At 44.0% G+C, this 17,976-nt stretch overlaps 1 protein-coding gene across 1 annotated transcript in view; it reads left to right on the plus strand.

The window, feature by feature from the left end:
- Positions 1 to 440: 440 nt before the first annotated feature.
- SLC35D1 (solute carrier family 35 member D1) overlaps positions 441 to 17,976 on the plus strand; it is a 37,025-nt gene continuing 19,489 nt past the window's right edge. The window contains exons 1-7 of the mRNA XM_077450521.1: positions 441 to 645; positions 6,546 to 6,579; positions 6,666 to 6,752; positions 12,951 to 13,018; positions 15,447 to 15,518; positions 16,053 to 16,121; positions 17,367 to 17,469. Coding sequence (XP_077306647.1) covers positions 449 to 645; positions 6,546 to 6,579; positions 6,666 to 6,752; positions 12,951 to 13,018; positions 15,447 to 15,518; positions 16,053 to 16,121; positions 17,367 to 17,469 — 630 coding nt within the window. The 5' untranslated portion in view covers positions 441 to 448. The remainder of the gene's footprint in view (positions 646 to 6,545; positions 6,580 to 6,665; positions 6,753 to 12,950; positions 13,019 to 15,446; positions 15,519 to 16,052; positions 16,122 to 17,366; positions 17,470 to 17,976) is intronic.

Here is a 17,976-nt window from a genome sequence, read left to right on the forward strand (position 1 = left end):
TCCAGGGGTATGAATACTTTTTCAAGGTACTGTATACAGAGTTACATTCCAAGCTGGACCAATGTACCTGTACAGAATGGTCACAACTTGAACCTTTCTATAAATAACATTCTCCCACCCAGATATAGATTATTAAACTCCCCAACAGAGGACATGCTGAGATTTGTAGTCCCACATCAGCACCCCTCCCCCTCCTCACACCACCCACAGCCAGGTAATCCCACCATGCACACAGTCTGAGCCCAGGAGGGAGGGGCGTGGCTGTCCCCACTAAGACGCCCAATTCATAACAAATCCCACCCCCTTAACTGTGTCACGCCTACGTCTGTTGGCACCGGGTTGTAACCCCGCCCCTAGACTTAGCAGGCCCTCCCTCTCTACCTTAAACCTCCTCCCCAGGCATTGGCTCGCCTGCTCCTTGTCCCCGCCCCCCAGCCCGTACTGAGCCATGGCGGAAGTGAGCAGACGTCAGCATGCTCGGGTTAAAGGAGCAGCCCCCCCGGGGTCCCCAGCACACAGGGATGAGGCTGTGCGGATGGAGGCCGAAACGATGAGCGTCTTTATCAAGCTGCTGGCGGCCGGCTTCTACGGCGTCAGCTCCTTCCTGATCGTGGTGGTGAACAAGAGTGTGCTGAGCAGCCACAGGTATGGAGGATGGGGGCAGAGTCCGGGGGGGAGGGGAGCAGGGACCGGAGCCAGCGCTGGGGAGAGTTCATTCACTGATACAGGATGGAGGAGGCATGTCAGTCCCAGCATTGCTTCCCATAGGAGTTCATTTATAGGACTACAAGTCCCAGCATTGCTTCCCATAGGAGTTAATTAATAGGACTACAAGTCCCAGCATTGCATCCCATAGGAGTTCATTTATAGGACTGCGACTCCCAGCATTGCATCCCACTGGGGTTCACCTATAGGACTGCGACTCCCAGCATTGCATCGCATGGGGGTTCATTTATAGGACTGCGACTCCCAGCATTGCATCCCATAGGAGTTCATTTATAGGACTGCGACTCCCAGCATTGCATCCCATAGGAGTTCATTTATAGGACTGCGACTCCCAGCATTGCATCCCACGGGGGTTCACCTATAGGACTGCGACTCCCAGCATTGCATCGCATGGGGGTTCACTTATAGGACTGCGACTCCCAGCATTGCATCGCATGGGGGTTCACTTATAGGACTGCGACTCCCAGCATTGCATCGCATGGGGGTTCACTTATAGGACTGCGACTCCCAGCATTGCATCGCATGGGGGTTCACTTATAGGACTGCGACTCCCAGCATTGCATCGCATGGGGGTTCACTTATAGGACTGCGACTCCCAGCATTGCATCGCACGGGGGTTCACTTATAGGACTGCGACTCCCAGCGTTGCATCCCACGGGGGTTCACTTATAGGACTGCGACTCCCAGCATTGCATCCCACGGGGGTTCATTTATAGGACTGCGACTCCCAGCATTGCATCCCATGGGAGGTCATCCTCTGACATGCTCTGTATGGGATCCTGGGATTACTTCCTGTAGTCTGGAGACAGAGGAGGATGCAAGCTGTGGGTTTGCTCTCAATGGGATCGCTAGGATTCTGCTACGTGTTGTCCTACTGGTCCCAGTACTGATAGAGGGGGAATGACAAATCCCAGCATGGCAATACATCCTCTATGGGCCTCCTGCTTGCGTTTGATTTTTATGTTCCAGCAGAATCTGATCTCTGGGATTGTCCTCAGCAGGGAAGTCTATGGTTGCTTTGCTGCTTCTGCCACCAGTTGCTCTGTGATGTAGAGGAACTGAGTGTTTCCTCCTGCTCAGGACTTTACCTTCAAAGTTGCATTTTACAAACTTGGAAACATTGTATTTTTCTGCAGCTCTACACATTTTGTCATTTTGCTACTGTAATATTTAAAGCGTTACAATAATACTTCAGGGCCTATGGAGAAAAGGGGGAAAATGTTATGAATGTCTGGAGCATTACTGTGATTGTTAGCTCCATATAGTGGCCACAATACAGTATTGTTTTGAAGCATCTCAATCGGGGAATGTACCGCATTGTGGACGCTAGATGGCGCTGACAATCGTAGGAAATATACACGCTACAGGAATTATTCATGACAACTCTGCAAATGCTCATTCTCACAGAGATATATAATTAATATAATATAATATATTTTTTTTTTATTGTAGTAATATAGATAGATTTCAATGGAGAAGCTGCAGGGATTATTTACTAAAGGCAAATCCACTGTGCACTTGGAAGTACAGTCGCTGTAGATCTGAAGGGGACATGCAAGGACAATAAACAGCATTTTTGCTTTCACATGATTGGATGATAGAAATCAGCAGAGCTTCCCCTCAGATCTACAGCAACTTCACTTGTAGCGCACAGTGGATTTGCCTTTAGTAAATCAACCCCTGTGTTTTTGCCGCGATTTGCATTTTTTTTTTCTGTCCTACAAATTTGCGCCAAAAAAAAGCATAAACGCAAATGTGGTAAAATGCAAAAAGCACTGCAAAAACACTCAAAAGCAAACTGCATGGATGTGAATTGAGCTTTGTTGTCAAAGCTTTAGCTTGCGTTCACCTCTCCTGCGGGTGCGGGAATCGCAGCAATGTTCTCAACCACCCGCAGTGAAAATGCACTGCTCTTTGGAAATGAGCGGGGCTGCCATTAAGTCTGAATGGCACCCTCAGCACATGTAAAATGGCAGTGCAGAAACGGCAGGGTCAAAAAGACCATGCGATTTCCCTGCATTTTTTTTTTTTTTTTTTTTAAAGCTGCATGCATATTTCTTTTCCCAGCAATGTAGGCACGTTAGCCCATTCATTTGAATGAACTACTGTGCCCACATAAACACAGCTCACACTCACACAACGCAGAGATGTGAACTTGGGGTTATTGAACAAGCTGAAGTTAGAAGCAGATTGGCTACAATATACAGCTGCACCAGATTCTGAGTGCTGCCGTTTTAGTGAATTTCCCCCCATCTGTCACTTGGGCCCTGTTCAACCTGGATGCAGTGCTGGAACCACATGTGATTCGGACAGGAATCGCACCGCATTCCTGTTCAAATCACATGCAATTTTGCAGAAGTGCGATTTGGACCATCTATTCTGTGGCTCAAATCGCACCAAATTTGTGCAGGACTTTTTTTTTTTTTTTTTGACGCACCGCAATTGGATCACAAGGGTTATACACCCACATGATCTGATTCTGCTAATTGCACTGCGTTTTGGGACCCGATTTTTTTTTTTTTATTATTTTTTTTTTTTTTTTTGGGGGGGTTGTCGTTAACGTAACGTATACAACCCACAGTGGTTTGCATAAACTGGGTGCAATTTTGATGCAAGGCAGAAACCACTCCGAATTCACTGCAAATTTCACATCGGTGTGAACTGGGCGGTAAAGCGGGAACTAAACTTCTCCTTACCTGCAATGTCCTTGAGCTCCCCTCCGGGGCACTGACATCTTCAGCATGGCGGCTTCCTGCTGTTGATCCCGGGCCATTATCATTGGCCACACTGAGATGTCACTAGGCCAATCATCTTGGCATTGCCAAAGTTGTACACAGAGCTGTGAGTATAGTGTGCAGGCAGGTTAGCAACTGTGTGTGTGTGTGTGTGTTATATCTTCATGCACACGTTTTAACTTGACAGCTAGAAATCTGAAAAGTCTGTTTAGCTGTGTCTAGAAGTCTAGTGGGGTTTGGGGGGTGTTTGTTTTTTCATAAAAAAAAAAAAAGACTAAACAAAATTGCTGCTAAATGCGCGTTTACTGCATTTAGCAATGTTTACAAGCTGTTACAGGCACTTGAAGTTTCAAATGCGTCTGAACCCTTTTTTTATTTTTTGGTCCAAAAAATTCAAATTTTTTTTTTTTTTTTTTTCATCTAAACTCCACTGCCTTGGAACAACTATATAAACTACCCCATGGACATGTATTGATAAAATAACAGGAGAATTCCAGAGCAGCTAAAACGTCTGTTTACCAGCAGTGTACATGAGGCCTTATTTTAACTTTTATTTTTCTTTTTTTAACAATTCACTTTAAATTGTATGTCCAGAACTGGCCCTTTAAAAGTTTAGGGCACATCTGGTCGCTGTGCATCCCTCTCGGTTTTATTGGGCTCCAGCCCTGCATCTTGCAGTCTGTCAAAATCTAAGGGCTCACTTTTATGGGTGGTTAGGGGGTCAGTAAAAACAAGTGGGTAAGCGATAGTTTTATTGCGTGCCCCCCCCCCCCCCAAAAGTGTTACTAAACCCACAACAGTAAAATTGGTCTGTATATGCAGTAGGGGTGCAACGGAACAAAAAAAAAACTAGCGGATCGTTTTTCGGATCAGCGAATAATTGAATTTGCAAAAACCTGTGAAAATTCTACCACCATATAGTGCCCACTATAATATCCACGTCATCTCCCTCCACTGTAATATTGGCAGGTTATTGCAGAGTATGGGGGGGGGGTGGCGGCTGTGACTGCAATTGTCACAGAGCAGCGCTATGGGCACTACAGATGCAGCCCACAGCACTCCTGCCATCCGATCTCTCCCATCCACAGTACAGATCGGTACACAGAGGGGAGAGAGGAACCTGCGTCATAACATGACGCCGGTTTGTTTACAAGTGATCGCTCCGTCATTTGATGGAGCGGTCACTTTGTAAACGGCCGCTGGGTGTACCAAGATGGCCGGAGCTAGGCCGAAGCCACGGCCTTTCCTAAGGCTGAGGCAGCAGAGCGCTCCGCGGCTCGTGCGGTCTGCCGTTCAGATCACGGATCGGTGACGATCCGTTGCACCCCTAAGATGCAGTATAACAAGCGTGTGTTACTCACTCTAGAACCTAAGGGGTTAATTCACTGTATTCTGTATAAAGGCTGTTTGATCCTGTCTTTTCTGATCCTCCCCTTCTTCCACTGTCCTCAATATATTTTCTGATAATACAGACAGGCTGCACATGTTCAGTTTGGTGTATATTGCTGGGTTTTTTTTTTCCCCTCTTCTTCCCCCTGGGAGAATACATGTGGTCAGCACTGTTCAGACAGAGGGGTCCTGCATTCTGATAGGACAGTCAGTAGAATGAAAACTCCTCCTACAAGCTTTAACCAGACACTGATAGAAGTCAGCAGACTGCTATATACTGCTGATGAGAAAAGGTATTTAGCAGTTTATATTTGCTAAAACTATTGTCGTTCTGTGTACTGTGGAAGACCAGATATAGTGACTACAAGGTCCTGGGTTTAGTCTAACTTTAAATTCAAACAGTTCACATGCTCTGCTTCGTGGGCGCTGCAATTTTAACTCCACCAGCAAAGTTTTTAATAGGTGGCATCTGTCAAACACATTCAGTAAGGTCAATGGGAACGCACCATAGCTGCAAGTCAAAATGTATGTATAGCTTTAGGATTGCCTCTTGAATGCCTGGCAGCCATTGCTCGACTGCCCTCTGGAAAGCAATTCACTGTGTGGATCGCTTCACATAGGCAGCTGTGCCTACTGCCCTTTGGAAAAGAGCTGTAAAGCAGATCTCTTCTGAGTGGTGTACCGAGCAGTACTTGGCTTGGGGCCCCACAGAATCGTGGAATCTCTCTTGCATTTATCAGGGAATATAGAAATAAGCAAAAAGGATGAGTGGCCTTTGCCCGTAACATCCAATCCGGTGTTTAATATTTATTCTGTAACCTGCACTGATGAGGGCGCTACAGTTAAGTTTGGTTTGTCTCGGCACTAGTTGCTGGATAAATTTGATTTGATGACTTCTTCTCCCAGTGATTGGAGGATACCAGGAGAACGATCAGGACATGTTTCAGTGTTTCACATGTTGTTAATCTCCTCCTGATGTGTTACAAACCGCCTGGGAATATTATTACAAGCTGCCCATTGCTTGTATAGTGCCTGGGGGCATGTCTGCTAGTAATCTAGCAGTGTTGTAGTCTGAAGTTTGGGGTGTTTTTTTTATTTTTATTTTTTTTCCAAAGCACTACAGGCCACAGTTTACCTGCATCCAAAAAAGTGTTCTATTTAAAATGTCCTCATATTCCCTTCAAAGATGCATACATACATACTCATTCGTGCATAAGACAGGCCATAACCCTATCAGATTATTTTTTTTGCCATGTCCCATTGCAGAGATTTCCCTTCCTGCCCCATAGCCAAAGGGGATCCCTTTTGGGGGGGGGGGGGGGGGGGGCAGATCACCAGTATTGATTTTACCCTCCCAGTTACTTTTCTGGGGACAACCCAAAATTTTGTGTGTGTGTTTTTTTTTTTTTTTTCTCCCCCAATGATGGTGTGGTAAGCGGGCCCCCTCCTCCTCTCGCCTCGGGCCCTCTCCTCCTCACCTTGCCTCGGGCCCTGTGCACGTTCCTGACCCCGTAGTTGCACTCTCTCTTGTTTCAGTCATAGTAATGGTCAGGGCTTTGTTCTTTTATTGGAAAGTCGATGTGAGAGAAGGTCCTGACACGTGAGGTTGTTACCTGAGCCCTGGTAGTAGATGTGTCCTTTGCGGCGCTGACTTGCTCATACACAGGAATAATGAGTCTCTGTTCTGTCTTGCAGGTTTCCCTCTTCGCTATGTGTTGGTCTTGGCCAGGTCAGTAAAGCAATCGCTGGGCTACGTGCGGCCCCGTGATGACGACGAGGTTATAACACACTGACTCCTCTTTGTCTCTTCTGCAGATGCTGGCGACTGTGGTTGTGCTCTGGGTGGGAAAGGCTCTGAGGGTGGTGAATTTTCCAGACTTCGACAGGCACATACCTCGAAAGGTGCGTCTGATGATAATAATAGTGTTTGAATGTTTTATTGGGGCCTTGTGTGAAATGTGACGTATTTTTTGGAATCCATTAGCAAGTGTCTGTATGAGATGTCATGTGGCAGAGTTGCTCTTCACTTCCTGTCCCCGGAGACCCAACAGGAAATGAGAGGAAGTTTCTCTAGATGGAGCTAATACCAGATCAAAAAAAGCGGCGGTTAGAACCTCTGTCACTTTGCCCCGGGTACCGTTGTCCGACACAGAAAAGGGATTGGAAATTCCCAAATCTTTTATTTTTTTTCTCATTGCCACTGGGATAGGACTATAGTGAAATTGTGGGATGGATAGGTCGCCCTCTCGACAAACAAAACTTTTGTATTTTCCCATCCCTTTTTCTGCGTTGGAGACAATGGTCCCTGTGACAAACAGTGACTGGCTTTTTTTAAATTTTTATTTTATTTTTTTGGGGTAAAGGGGGGCCAGAGGTGCAGGGGGTCTGTGTAATGGAGGGGGGGGGGGCAGAGGTGGGGGGGGGGGTGGGCAGAGGGGCTGTGTAATGGAAAGGGGATGGGGGTGAAGGGGGGGGGGGCTGTGTAATGTAAAGGGGGTGGCCAGTATTGCAGTCCTGTGTTTTATCTGCAGATATAGCTGCAGTCCCATAAATTGCTATTGGGCTGCACTCTTAAAGTGCACTAAAAGTGCTGCATTTTTGAGACTTTCAGAAAATGTGGGGGGGATTGGTAACACCATGTTTTACTGCACCGGATGACTCCAACTTTAGTGATGCCACTCTGCAGAAAGTCGGAGCCCGCCCCATTTCCTGTTAGGAAGACATCCAGCATCATCCAAGCTGACTGTCCCTTTCCTTCCTTGGATTTCAGTTCTTTTAATCCTGGAGGCTCAGCATCACATGTGGGTGTTTCGTAGGGAGGTCTGCATGTAAAAAGTCTTAAGAACACTAGATCCTCCATGCTGACACTGCATGCAGCCAGGGCCAATCCCTCGCTTGTGATTGTTGCATTAGAGATTACACGTGAGTGTTTAATTAACTGCAGGTGCCAGCCGCCTCACTTTGCTTTTGATAGGGCTTTTAGGCTGAGTTCGCACCCCAGTGCAATGTTGGACATCACATGTGATTCGCACTGCTGTGCAGATCACATGCGATGTCTGTGCAATGTGAATTCAGCCATACAGACTGTATGGCTGAATTTGTATCGCATTCACACCATGATGGTGCAGGATGGCTTTTATTTTGTTTTCGCACTGAAATCGGATCGCATTGGGCGTCCGATCAAATTCCTGCACCATTTTTCAGTTTGCATTGCGATACGATCTGGGGGTGTCACTAAGTTTGCAGATGTCGGTTTAAACCATGGGTGAGTGACATGCGATGCCGGAACCCACACTGGAATCGTGCTAGTTCTTGCATTGCATATAGGTGAACCAGGACTCAATGGGGCTGCCTTCCCACAGCTAATCTCGGGAATTCCCTCTGGGGTTCTCATATAAAGTCGGAGGCAGGGTGCACTTGGAAGTGTGAATACTCCCTTTTGTCTGCTCCAAGGACATGATTGTTATGTTTGCTAATCATCCTGCCCTTTTCATGTTGATGGGATGACATTATGCAAGCTCTGCAGACAAAAACACTTTCTTTCCATATCTGACGGTTGACCCGTTTTTGTTTGCAGAGCCGTCTCCATATTGAAAATTGGCCAACAATGGCTGCCTCGTTATTGGGCGGTAATTACATTACCATGACATTGGTGGATGTTTTGTCACTCTTCATTTGAGGATTTTAACAATGGCCACAGACCTGGGATGGTAGTCTCCTGATCGGACTTGCTGCAGCTTTTGGATGGCGAAAGGCTATTGGATATTGGGGAGGACTCTTATCTGACTTGCTGCAGATTCTAATGCACATGGTGAGCAGCTCGCAGTGTGCGATGAAATCTGAGTAAGCCATTTCAGTCCAGTAGAGGAACCTGCGGAAGGCTGGATGTCAGATTTAAAGAGGAAGTAAACCCTGATGAGTTTACTTCCTCTTTGATTCCCTGCAAAGGTAAAGCATAATGTACTACTGTGCATCGCATAGTAACCCATTATGTGTCACTTACCTGACACAGGAGCCAGCGAAGTCACCGCTGCCCCCTGTAGTCCAGAGCCTCCCATCTTCTCGGTGGGTCTCGCTGCTCCGCCGCTGTCATTCAGCGAAGCCGCGATGACGTCACTCCCGCGCATGTGAGCCGCCACTCGCGGCATATCGCCGTTGACAGCGGTGCGCCTGCGTGCAGCTGTCTACAGCGCATGCGCCATAGACATCGGTGCCTGTCTTTCGGCAAATATCTCCTAGGGGTAGGTTTGGGAGATATTTCTTGGACCTACAGGTAAGCCTTAATCTAGGCTTACCTGTAGGTCAAAGTGGTTTGTAAGGGTTTACAACCACTTTAAGGCATATCCAAAATAATAAATTGGTCACCATACCTGTAAAATGATTTCAGAGATCAGACCAGTTAGAACGATCTTATGGTTTTTTTTTCTTAGTCTCTGGCTGTGCAGGAGATGTGAACAAAGCCAAGATCCCAATACACCGATCATAAACAAGGAGTGGCACTACATTCTGGTTCTTCACTGAAACGATCGGTCATGGCTTCCAGGTCCTGATCGGAAGGAGAAGGGACTGTAGTATTGTGTCCAGGCTTGTTGTTCTGATGGATTATTTACAGACTGGCTGTACAAAGCTGAAATGAGATGGAATTTATTTGTGGCCTTGTAAATTTAGAACAGGAGATTGAGTTACATGTTGGATTGTGAGGTTGGAGCCAACGGAATAAGAGGTTGCTGAGACTCGCCCCTGGTATTGGGTGTACAGCACACCACCCGGATTTATCAACCCGTCCAGCCAGAGAACGGCAACAACTTGTGACTGGCACTACTGTGTGTGTGCGCGCAAATCTGTCCCCGCTAATTTACTTTTTTACAAGTTGATTGACAAGTGTCAAGAGCAACATTAAATTCACTGATATCCCTCGATCTATCAAACACTCAGAAGGCACAGAATACTATATTTTATTATAAATATAGTAGAAAATATCAATCATTTTTATCTTGTCTAAAAGATGAGCATCAAATATTAATGTAGTACAGTCTGTGCAGTGCTTAACATTAGGGCAGACAGTACAAGTTCAATACAGGAAGAATTGGAGGGCCCTGCTCATTAGAGGTTACAATGTAGAAATATGACTATAATCAACCACTTGCCCTCCAGAAGCTTTACTGCTCTCGAAAACCCAATTCTCCTCTAGGGCGGCCTTCTGCGCAGTATTGTACCTGTACAGGGTCTGAGATACGCCGCCAGCGACTCGCTCCCGCTGTGTCTAATCGGCCGGTCACGATGTCCGCTGGGGCCCACCAGTCATTCGGAGAAGAGGTGACACAGTGGTCTGACTATGTAACCAAGGCAGACCGCTGTTCTGTCACAGGGAGAAAATGGAAATCTTGTGTTGGATTCCTATTTAATTTTTTATTTTTTTTTTCTAGTGCAAAAAATTCAACTGCAGAAGTGATCAAATGCCACCAAAAGAAAGCTCTATTTGTGGGGAGGTGGGGGAAGAAAGCACATCCCTTTTTTATTAAAATGGGTGCAGCATCGTACGACAGCGCATTTGTCACTTAAAGCAAAGCGGTGCTGTATCGCAAAAAAATCCCCTGGTCATTAAGGGGAGTAAGCCTTCTGGGGCTACAGTGGTTAACTTAAAGTGGAAGTAAACTCCCCTATCGTTTTCAGCCAAGGAAGCTGCCATCTTGGCCTCTGTTTAATCTTCAACTGCTATGGTGCTGCACATGTGATTCGTTATGACACCAGCCATTGGATAGTTTGATAGTTTGGCTGAGAGCACAGCCAATGTGCAGTTAGCATTCCCAGCATGCTTTATTTTTTATTTTTTGTTGTTTTTTTTTTCAACGGTTTAAATCGATGGGTTTACTTCCACTTTAATATTGCGTGTATCCAATTTTTTTCTTTCAGCACCATTCCCCCCCCCCCCCACAAATCTTTCTTTTTGGTGGTATTTGGTCACCTTTATTTGTTTATAGGGAAAAAAAAACAATATTAAACAAAAAAAAAAATCCCATATTTTGTAGACATGTTAACTTTTGCACAAACCAATCAATATATACACTCATTGGGTTTTTTTTTTTTTTTTATAAACCAAAAAAATGTAGCAGAATACATATTGGTCTAAATCGAGACTTTTCTTGGATATGTTTTTATAGCAGAAAAAAAAAAAAATCCTTTCTGCTATAAAACATATTCAAGAAAAGTCTCGATTTAGACCAATATGTATTCTGCTACATTTTTTTGGTTTTAAAAAAAAAAAACCCAATGAGTGTATATATTGATTGGTTTGTGCAAAAGTTAACATGTCTACAAAATATGGGATTTTTTTTTTTTCTCCCCTAGTAATACTGCGATATTGCAGCAGACAAATTGGATACCTAACTGGCTGCTTTTTACTTTTTTTTTTTTTTTTTTTTTTTTTTTTTTTTTTTTTGGGACCAATGAAACGAATACAGTGATCAGTGCTAAGAAATATGCACTCACTGTACTAATGACACTGGCTGGGAAGGATTTGACATCACTGATGATCGAGGGGTTAACTGTGTGCCTAGCCCAGTGATGGCGAACCTTGGCACCCCAGATGTTGTTCCCATGATGCTCATGCACTCTACAGTGCAGTTGAGCATCATGGGAAATGTAGTTCCAAAACATCTGGGGTGCCAAGGTTTGCCATCACTGGCCTAGCCAGTGCTTGCTCACTGATGGGAGGTGCTTTTATGATGGGAAGGCAATGATCCAGGAACACAGGATCTATAGCTTCTGTACTGGCAGATCGCTATGCTGCCTGTGTACTGTACAATCAGCGGGTGATGGGAGACATCGAGTCTACGGTACCTGCTGCTGGGCTCCCGCTGTGTGTGTGATCACAGGGGGTGTGTGCCCCAGACCTGAGTTTTCAGATCATGTACATGCTGCAGTATATTTTCAATGGCTGGTCAGGAAGTGGTTAAACAATTAAAAACATTTTAGGGTGTTTTTTTTTTTTTTATTTTTTATTTTTTTTTATTGTCCTAGAACACTGAGTCATAGAGCAGTGGGTATTTTTTATTTCATTTCCAACACACCCCCCCTCCCGGCATTATTGATCAAAAGAAATGTACTGCAGCAAGTTCCTGAAAAGTGATTTAAGGCGTGCGTGTGTGTGTGTATGAAATCCTATATTACACAGGCGTTGTCTCACCTCTGTCCCTTCAAAGGTTATGAATTCCTGTCTTTAGTTCATTTTTTTCTTTAGTTCAGTGTCATTTCCAGAAATCTTTATTAGTAAGTATCTTTTCAGCAGAAAGCTGAAATCAGGCTTGCAGTAGTTTCTGTTGTGTATATTGGATGATGGGTATAGAGGACACAGAGGGGGTTCTCAGGTGGGCTTTTTGGAAGAACGAAGCTCAGGGTTGCTCTGATCACCAGCTAGTCTTGTGGCCATTCAGGTGGCGGGGCAGTGACACAAACTGTCCTGAGTTCTTGTGTTTTTTTTTTTATATGTGTACACCATAGAGTGCCACAGGGTGGGGGACTCCAGAGAATCCTCAATTACAGAACTATTAACGGGTAAATAAAGTTGTTGTATTGTGGGGCCAAAACAATTGACAGCAAGGCGATTTATGAAAACAGTTGTGAACTAATTTCATAATCTATTAATCAGTCAGCTGATTAGTTGTCCTGCATACAGAATGCATTATGTGTTTACATATCAAGTATATCAGGTATTACAGTGCAGCACACATACAGCTCAGTACACCATCCATACATGTCAATAAGTGCTTGATAACCTGTGAATGTGTCAGGAGCAAGTATCATGGGACATGTAGTCCTGGGCAGGAAGTGAGTGGTTCTAAAAGCAGGGTGGTGTGGGGTCGATTTGAACATCGATTTGACCCCACTAATGATTAGAAATATGAACAAATGTGTGTGTATATGTATGTGTGTGTGTGTGTGTGTGTGTATATATATATATATATATATATATATATATATATATATATATATATATATATATATATATATATATAAAAAATTTTCTCTCTTCTTGGTTAACTATTCCTTCCTAATAAAACCCAGTTAATGGTATTTTTGTGTACATTTTTTTTATTTTAGACTTTTCCACTACCTCTCCTGTATTTCGGCAATCAAATCACAGGATTGTTCAGCACAAAGAAGCTAAAGTAAGTCTATCGCCTCTTCTTCTTCCCTCCAGAGCCCAGACTGGCGCCTGCTTAACCAGTACGGCTCTAAAGCCCTGTACTCACAACCACAGTTTAAAAAAAAAAAAGTAAAAAAAAAAAAATCAATCTTTTTTGTGTAGGTTGGCCAGCTTCTGTCGGGCATGCTGGAAGACCAGCAGCTGACCAACTCCCGATCCGCACCCACAATTTATGGAAAAAGGCCATCGCATTTCGGCCGTTCAGATCTTCATCATGGCACTTGCAACAGCATACTTCATTTTTTGGGAAAAAAAAAAATGAGGTTGCGTCGAATAAATGGATACCAAACATGTCCAGTCTTAAATTTTAATGTGCCTGTGATCTTGCAATAATCTGTGGTACCCAAAAATCTTCATGGGTACACTTTAAAGCCTTTTCTGCCCATCAGTTTAGCGATGTGAGCTGTGGTGTTGGAAGTATTGGTCACACTATGTTTGATCATGCCACCTGTATTGAAAAGGTGATCAGGCGGCTACATAGCTGCCTGGATTTTTTTATTTTTTTGGGGGGGGGGGGGGAGAACATACTTTCTGCAGATGATCCAATGCGATCTCCAGCAGCGTAAGGTCCAAAGACGGCATGGCCAACGCCGGCTGTGAAATGTATGGAGAGTGACGTCACCCATAGTTACTATGGGGCTTGCTTTGTTGGATGTGTCCTCTGCTGGGGGGGTGTGGGTTTTAATAATTTTTTTTTTTTTTTTTTTTTTTTGTGTTTTTGGAATGTTGGGCTATAGATGCAGGGATTTTAGTTTTTAGCCTTTTTACTTCCACTTTAATGAAGGTGGATGCTGGCCGGCCATACTGTTGCAATTTATCCCTTGTAAAATGCATGTGATTTGCGTCAGTAATTATTTAAGGGCTCCTTGGGTTGTATTTTACTTCCAGATGTTTTTATGGTTCCTTGAACTTCCTCCAAATATTTCTGCTTGCAACATGAATTGACAGTCTGTATGTAACTGATTTAAGATGGTACCTCATTCAGGTGCCCGGAGGGTGAAGGATTTTGGCTGCAGAATAAACCTTTAGGCTGCGTTCACACCTGAGCGTTTTCAGCTCGTAAAACTCCCAAAATCCCATTCATATCACTGGCACCTGTTCACATCTGAGCATTTTTGTCAGCTGGAGCAAAACTCCCTAAGATTAAAAAAAAAAAAAAAAAAAATGCATGTCTTAGACTAGTGCACGAGATATGTAAATCGCCTGTCACTCACAGCAAGGGGGCGAATTTGACAGTTTTTCTGTTTGTCAAGATTTATCTCACTGAACAATAAGAGGATTGCTCAGAGCTGGATTAACTTTTTGGCAAGACTGGGCTTTACGTTGCCCTTTAAGTGCCCAGCCATGGGTCGCGCGCCTCCGGCGGCGCACTCGCGACCCGGTCCTGAGCTCCAGACCCAATCGCCGCCGGTGTCCCGTGATCGAGTCACAGAGCTGAAGAACGAGGAGAGGTAAGTGTAAACAAACCTCTCCCTGTGCTTCCTAGTGTGGCTGTCACCGATCGTCTGTTCCCTGTCATAGGGAAAGATTCATTGATGTCACACGCCAAGCTGCGCCCCACTACAGTAAAAACGCACACTTAACCCCATACACTGCCCCCTAGTGATTAACCCCTTCACTGCCAGTGACCTTTTTTACAGTAATCGGTGCATTTTAATGGCACTGATTGCTGTATTAATGCCAATGTGTCAAAATTGTCCGTGTTCGCCATAATGTTGCAGTCACAATAAAAATTGCTGATTGCTGCCATTACTAGTTAGTTTTTTTTTTTTTTTTTTTTTTTTTTTTGACGCTATAACTTTTGCGCAAACCACTCAACTGCTTATTGCGAAAACATATTTTTTTTGGGGGGGGGGGGGGAGTAGAAGAATGCGTATTGACCTAAACTGAGGGAGAACATTTTTTTATATATTTTTGGGGGGATATTTGTCATAGCAAAAAATATATTTTTTTTTTTTTTGTTTTATAGTGCAAAAAATTCAAAACCGCAGAGGTGATCAAATACCACCAAAAGAAAGCTCTATTTGTGGGGGAGGGGAAAGACACCAATTTTGTTTGGGAGCCACGTTGCACCACCGCGCAATTGTCGGTTAAAGCGACGCAGTGTCGAATCGCAAAAAATGGTGCCTGGTCCTTTAGCTGCAAAATGGTCTGGGGCTTAAGTGGTTAAAGGATAAGTTTACCTTTCATAACATGTTACATCCTGAATATGGGTGTAAACATGTTTTGGACAGGGTGTAAAGGGGAAATTTCCACAATGGTACACAGCAAGGGATTTTAACCTTTTTTCTACTCTATTTAAAACGGCATAAAAAGAATATTCTGATATAAGCTTTTTTTAATAGGATTGAATTTGCATATATTAATCCTGTGTTTGTTTCATTTTGCAGCCTCCCCATGTTCACAGTTCTCCGCCGTTTCTCAATTTTGTTTACAATGATGGCTGAGGGCTTTCTACTCAAGTAAGTGTGTGTGTGTGTGTGTGTGTGTGTGTGTAATAATAATAATAATAATAATAATAATAATAATAATAATAATAAAAAAAAAAGCCTGGTGGTTATGAAGGGGGTAAATTTCCCCCTCCACTCGACACAGTAGTCCCACCCTTTTTTTTTTTTTTTTTTTTTATTTTTTTTTTATTTTTTTTTCGCAGAAAAAAAATAAAAAAATCCAGGGGTGATCAAATACCACCAAAAAAAAGCTCTATTTATATGAAAAAAAAAGTGACAAATTTAATTTTGGGTACAGTATTACATGACTGAGGAATTGCAAGTCAAAGTGTGAGGAAGCTGAAAATTGGTCTGGGCAGGAGGGGGGCTTAAGTGCCCAGTAGGCCGGTGGTTAAGGACTGGGAACAGTCAAAGTTGTGTGTGGGGCGGGCGGTTAATTTATATTTTTTTATTTATTTTTATTATTTTTTTTCTGTATTTTGGCTGCACATCCTTTCCTTATCCAATAATCCACATTTATTGTATCTGATTTCCTTTTTTGTGTAGGAAGAAGTTTTCTCGCAGTATTCAGATGACAGTATTCGCTATGATTTTAGGGGCATTTATCGCTGCCAGGTGAGTGCAAATTAATAAAACGTTCATCTGTTTTGAGATGAAGGAACTCAGACTATAGACATTAATGCATGATTCCTAAAGGGCAGTAAAATTGTTTTTTAAATCTAGTCTTGGACTGAAATGGCTTACTCTGATTTTACTGCACACTGTGAGCTTCTCACAATGTGCATTAGAAGCTGCAGCAAGTCGGAGGCCCTCTCATTTTCCTTTCATTTATTAGCATGCATTTTTTTTTTTTTTTTTTTTGGATCCAGGAAGCATTGGGCAGGACTAGGTGTGGCCAGGTGCTGACTAGCAAGCTACAGGCTTTTTAATCTGTAGTGGAAATGGCCAAGCCCAATGCAAGCATGAGGGTGGTAACTCTTCTCTGGATTCAGGAGCAGTGCAGTATTGTTGCCACCCCAACACAAGAAGCTGCATGAGATGCACTTCACTGGCAGGATCAGCAGGGATTTGTGGGACTTTGCAGGAAGAATAAGAAATGGGGGTACTACAGTAAGTGTAGGTATGTGTATCAATCTATCTTGTATAAAAATACATGAGCGCGCACCACACAGTAACAAATTTTTATTTTTTTATAGTAATTTTGTAGTGCAATAATGTATGCAGAAGAGGGATTGGGGGGGGGGGGGGGGTGTGTGACAGTTGACCACTGGTGTAGCACAGTTTATTAGTAAATTTTAAAAACCAGTTCCACTCAGAGGAAGTAAAGTGTGTAGGTCTGGCACCGGAGGAAGCTCGGAAGGTGATCCTGCCCAGGATTGGGTAGTTGGTCCTCACAGCAGCTCCGGTGGATGGATGGGGGAGGACGTTGAGCGAGCTGGCACAAGCCAGAAACCATCTTTCAGTCCAGGGGGATGGAACAGCCAATCCGAACATGTTTCGGCAGCTAGCCACGCCTCCTTCCTCAGCCAGATCGCCTTCTTTATCAGCGCGGGTTCCCAGACCCCTGTGCAGGCAGTCCCACTCCCACTGGAGACCAGTCGTCTTCATCATTGACGTTATTGATCTTCACACCCTTACTCTGTATTGGGACTGACTACCTGAACCGGACCCAAAGGCCCACCGGACCTGTGATCCGAATCCATTGAGAGCCGGTCACACTTGCCTGACCCGACCCTTGAGGTATTCAGTGTGATGGAGTAATGCTGACATGTTTTATTCATGTGATGTGTGAATAAGGAGTCTACTATAATAGTTAGAGCAACTTTGTGTGTATATAATTTTTTATTTTTATTTTTTCAGTACTGATCTGGCATTTGACCTTGAAGGGTACATATTCATCCTGGTCAACGATGTCTTGACAGCGGCCAATGGGGCTTATGTAAAGCAGAAGCTGGATTCCAAGGTGAGCATAATTTGATATTATATCTCTATCCGACAAAAAAATTTTGTTCTGTCACCTGGGATGCAGAAGTCTGGTCTTGCTGAATTGGTTGGGGGATCTCTGTGTTTATGTTGCATGGTAACATGAGGGTGAGTGCTGGTCCTGCTGCACAGGAATGGCATGTGGGACCTCTGTTACCTCTGTTCTTTGGGAAAGCCAAAGGTTGCTGCAAAATTTTTAGGCTCTCCCCACCATTTTTTAATTTTAGTCCCCTGCACCTTTTTTTTTTTTTTTTTTTTTTTTTCTCTGCCTTTTTATGAAGTTGACAGGTCAGATTGGTATAGGTGCCTAAAAGGGCATTTTCTATCTCCCACTAGAGAGCCTTACTTCATTTCCTGTAGATGCAACAGTTGGCTGTAACTTGATAAGATTTCCCCACCTCCTGTTTTGAGTGACAACTGTAAAATTTTGTATTTCCCAATATTGGCAGTACTGCTGCACAACCTCCTCCAAAGGGGGAGCCTCGGC

This window comes from Lithobates pipiens, unplaced genomic scaffold (assembly GCF_037356315.1).
Source record: "Lithobates pipiens isolate NorthernLeopardFrog02 unplaced genomic scaffold, aLitPip1_a1.2 Scaffold_23, whole genome shotgun sequence".
In the NCBI taxonomy this organism is placed as follows: domain Eukaryota; kingdom Metazoa; phylum Chordata; class Amphibia; order Anura; family Ranidae; genus Lithobates; species Lithobates pipiens.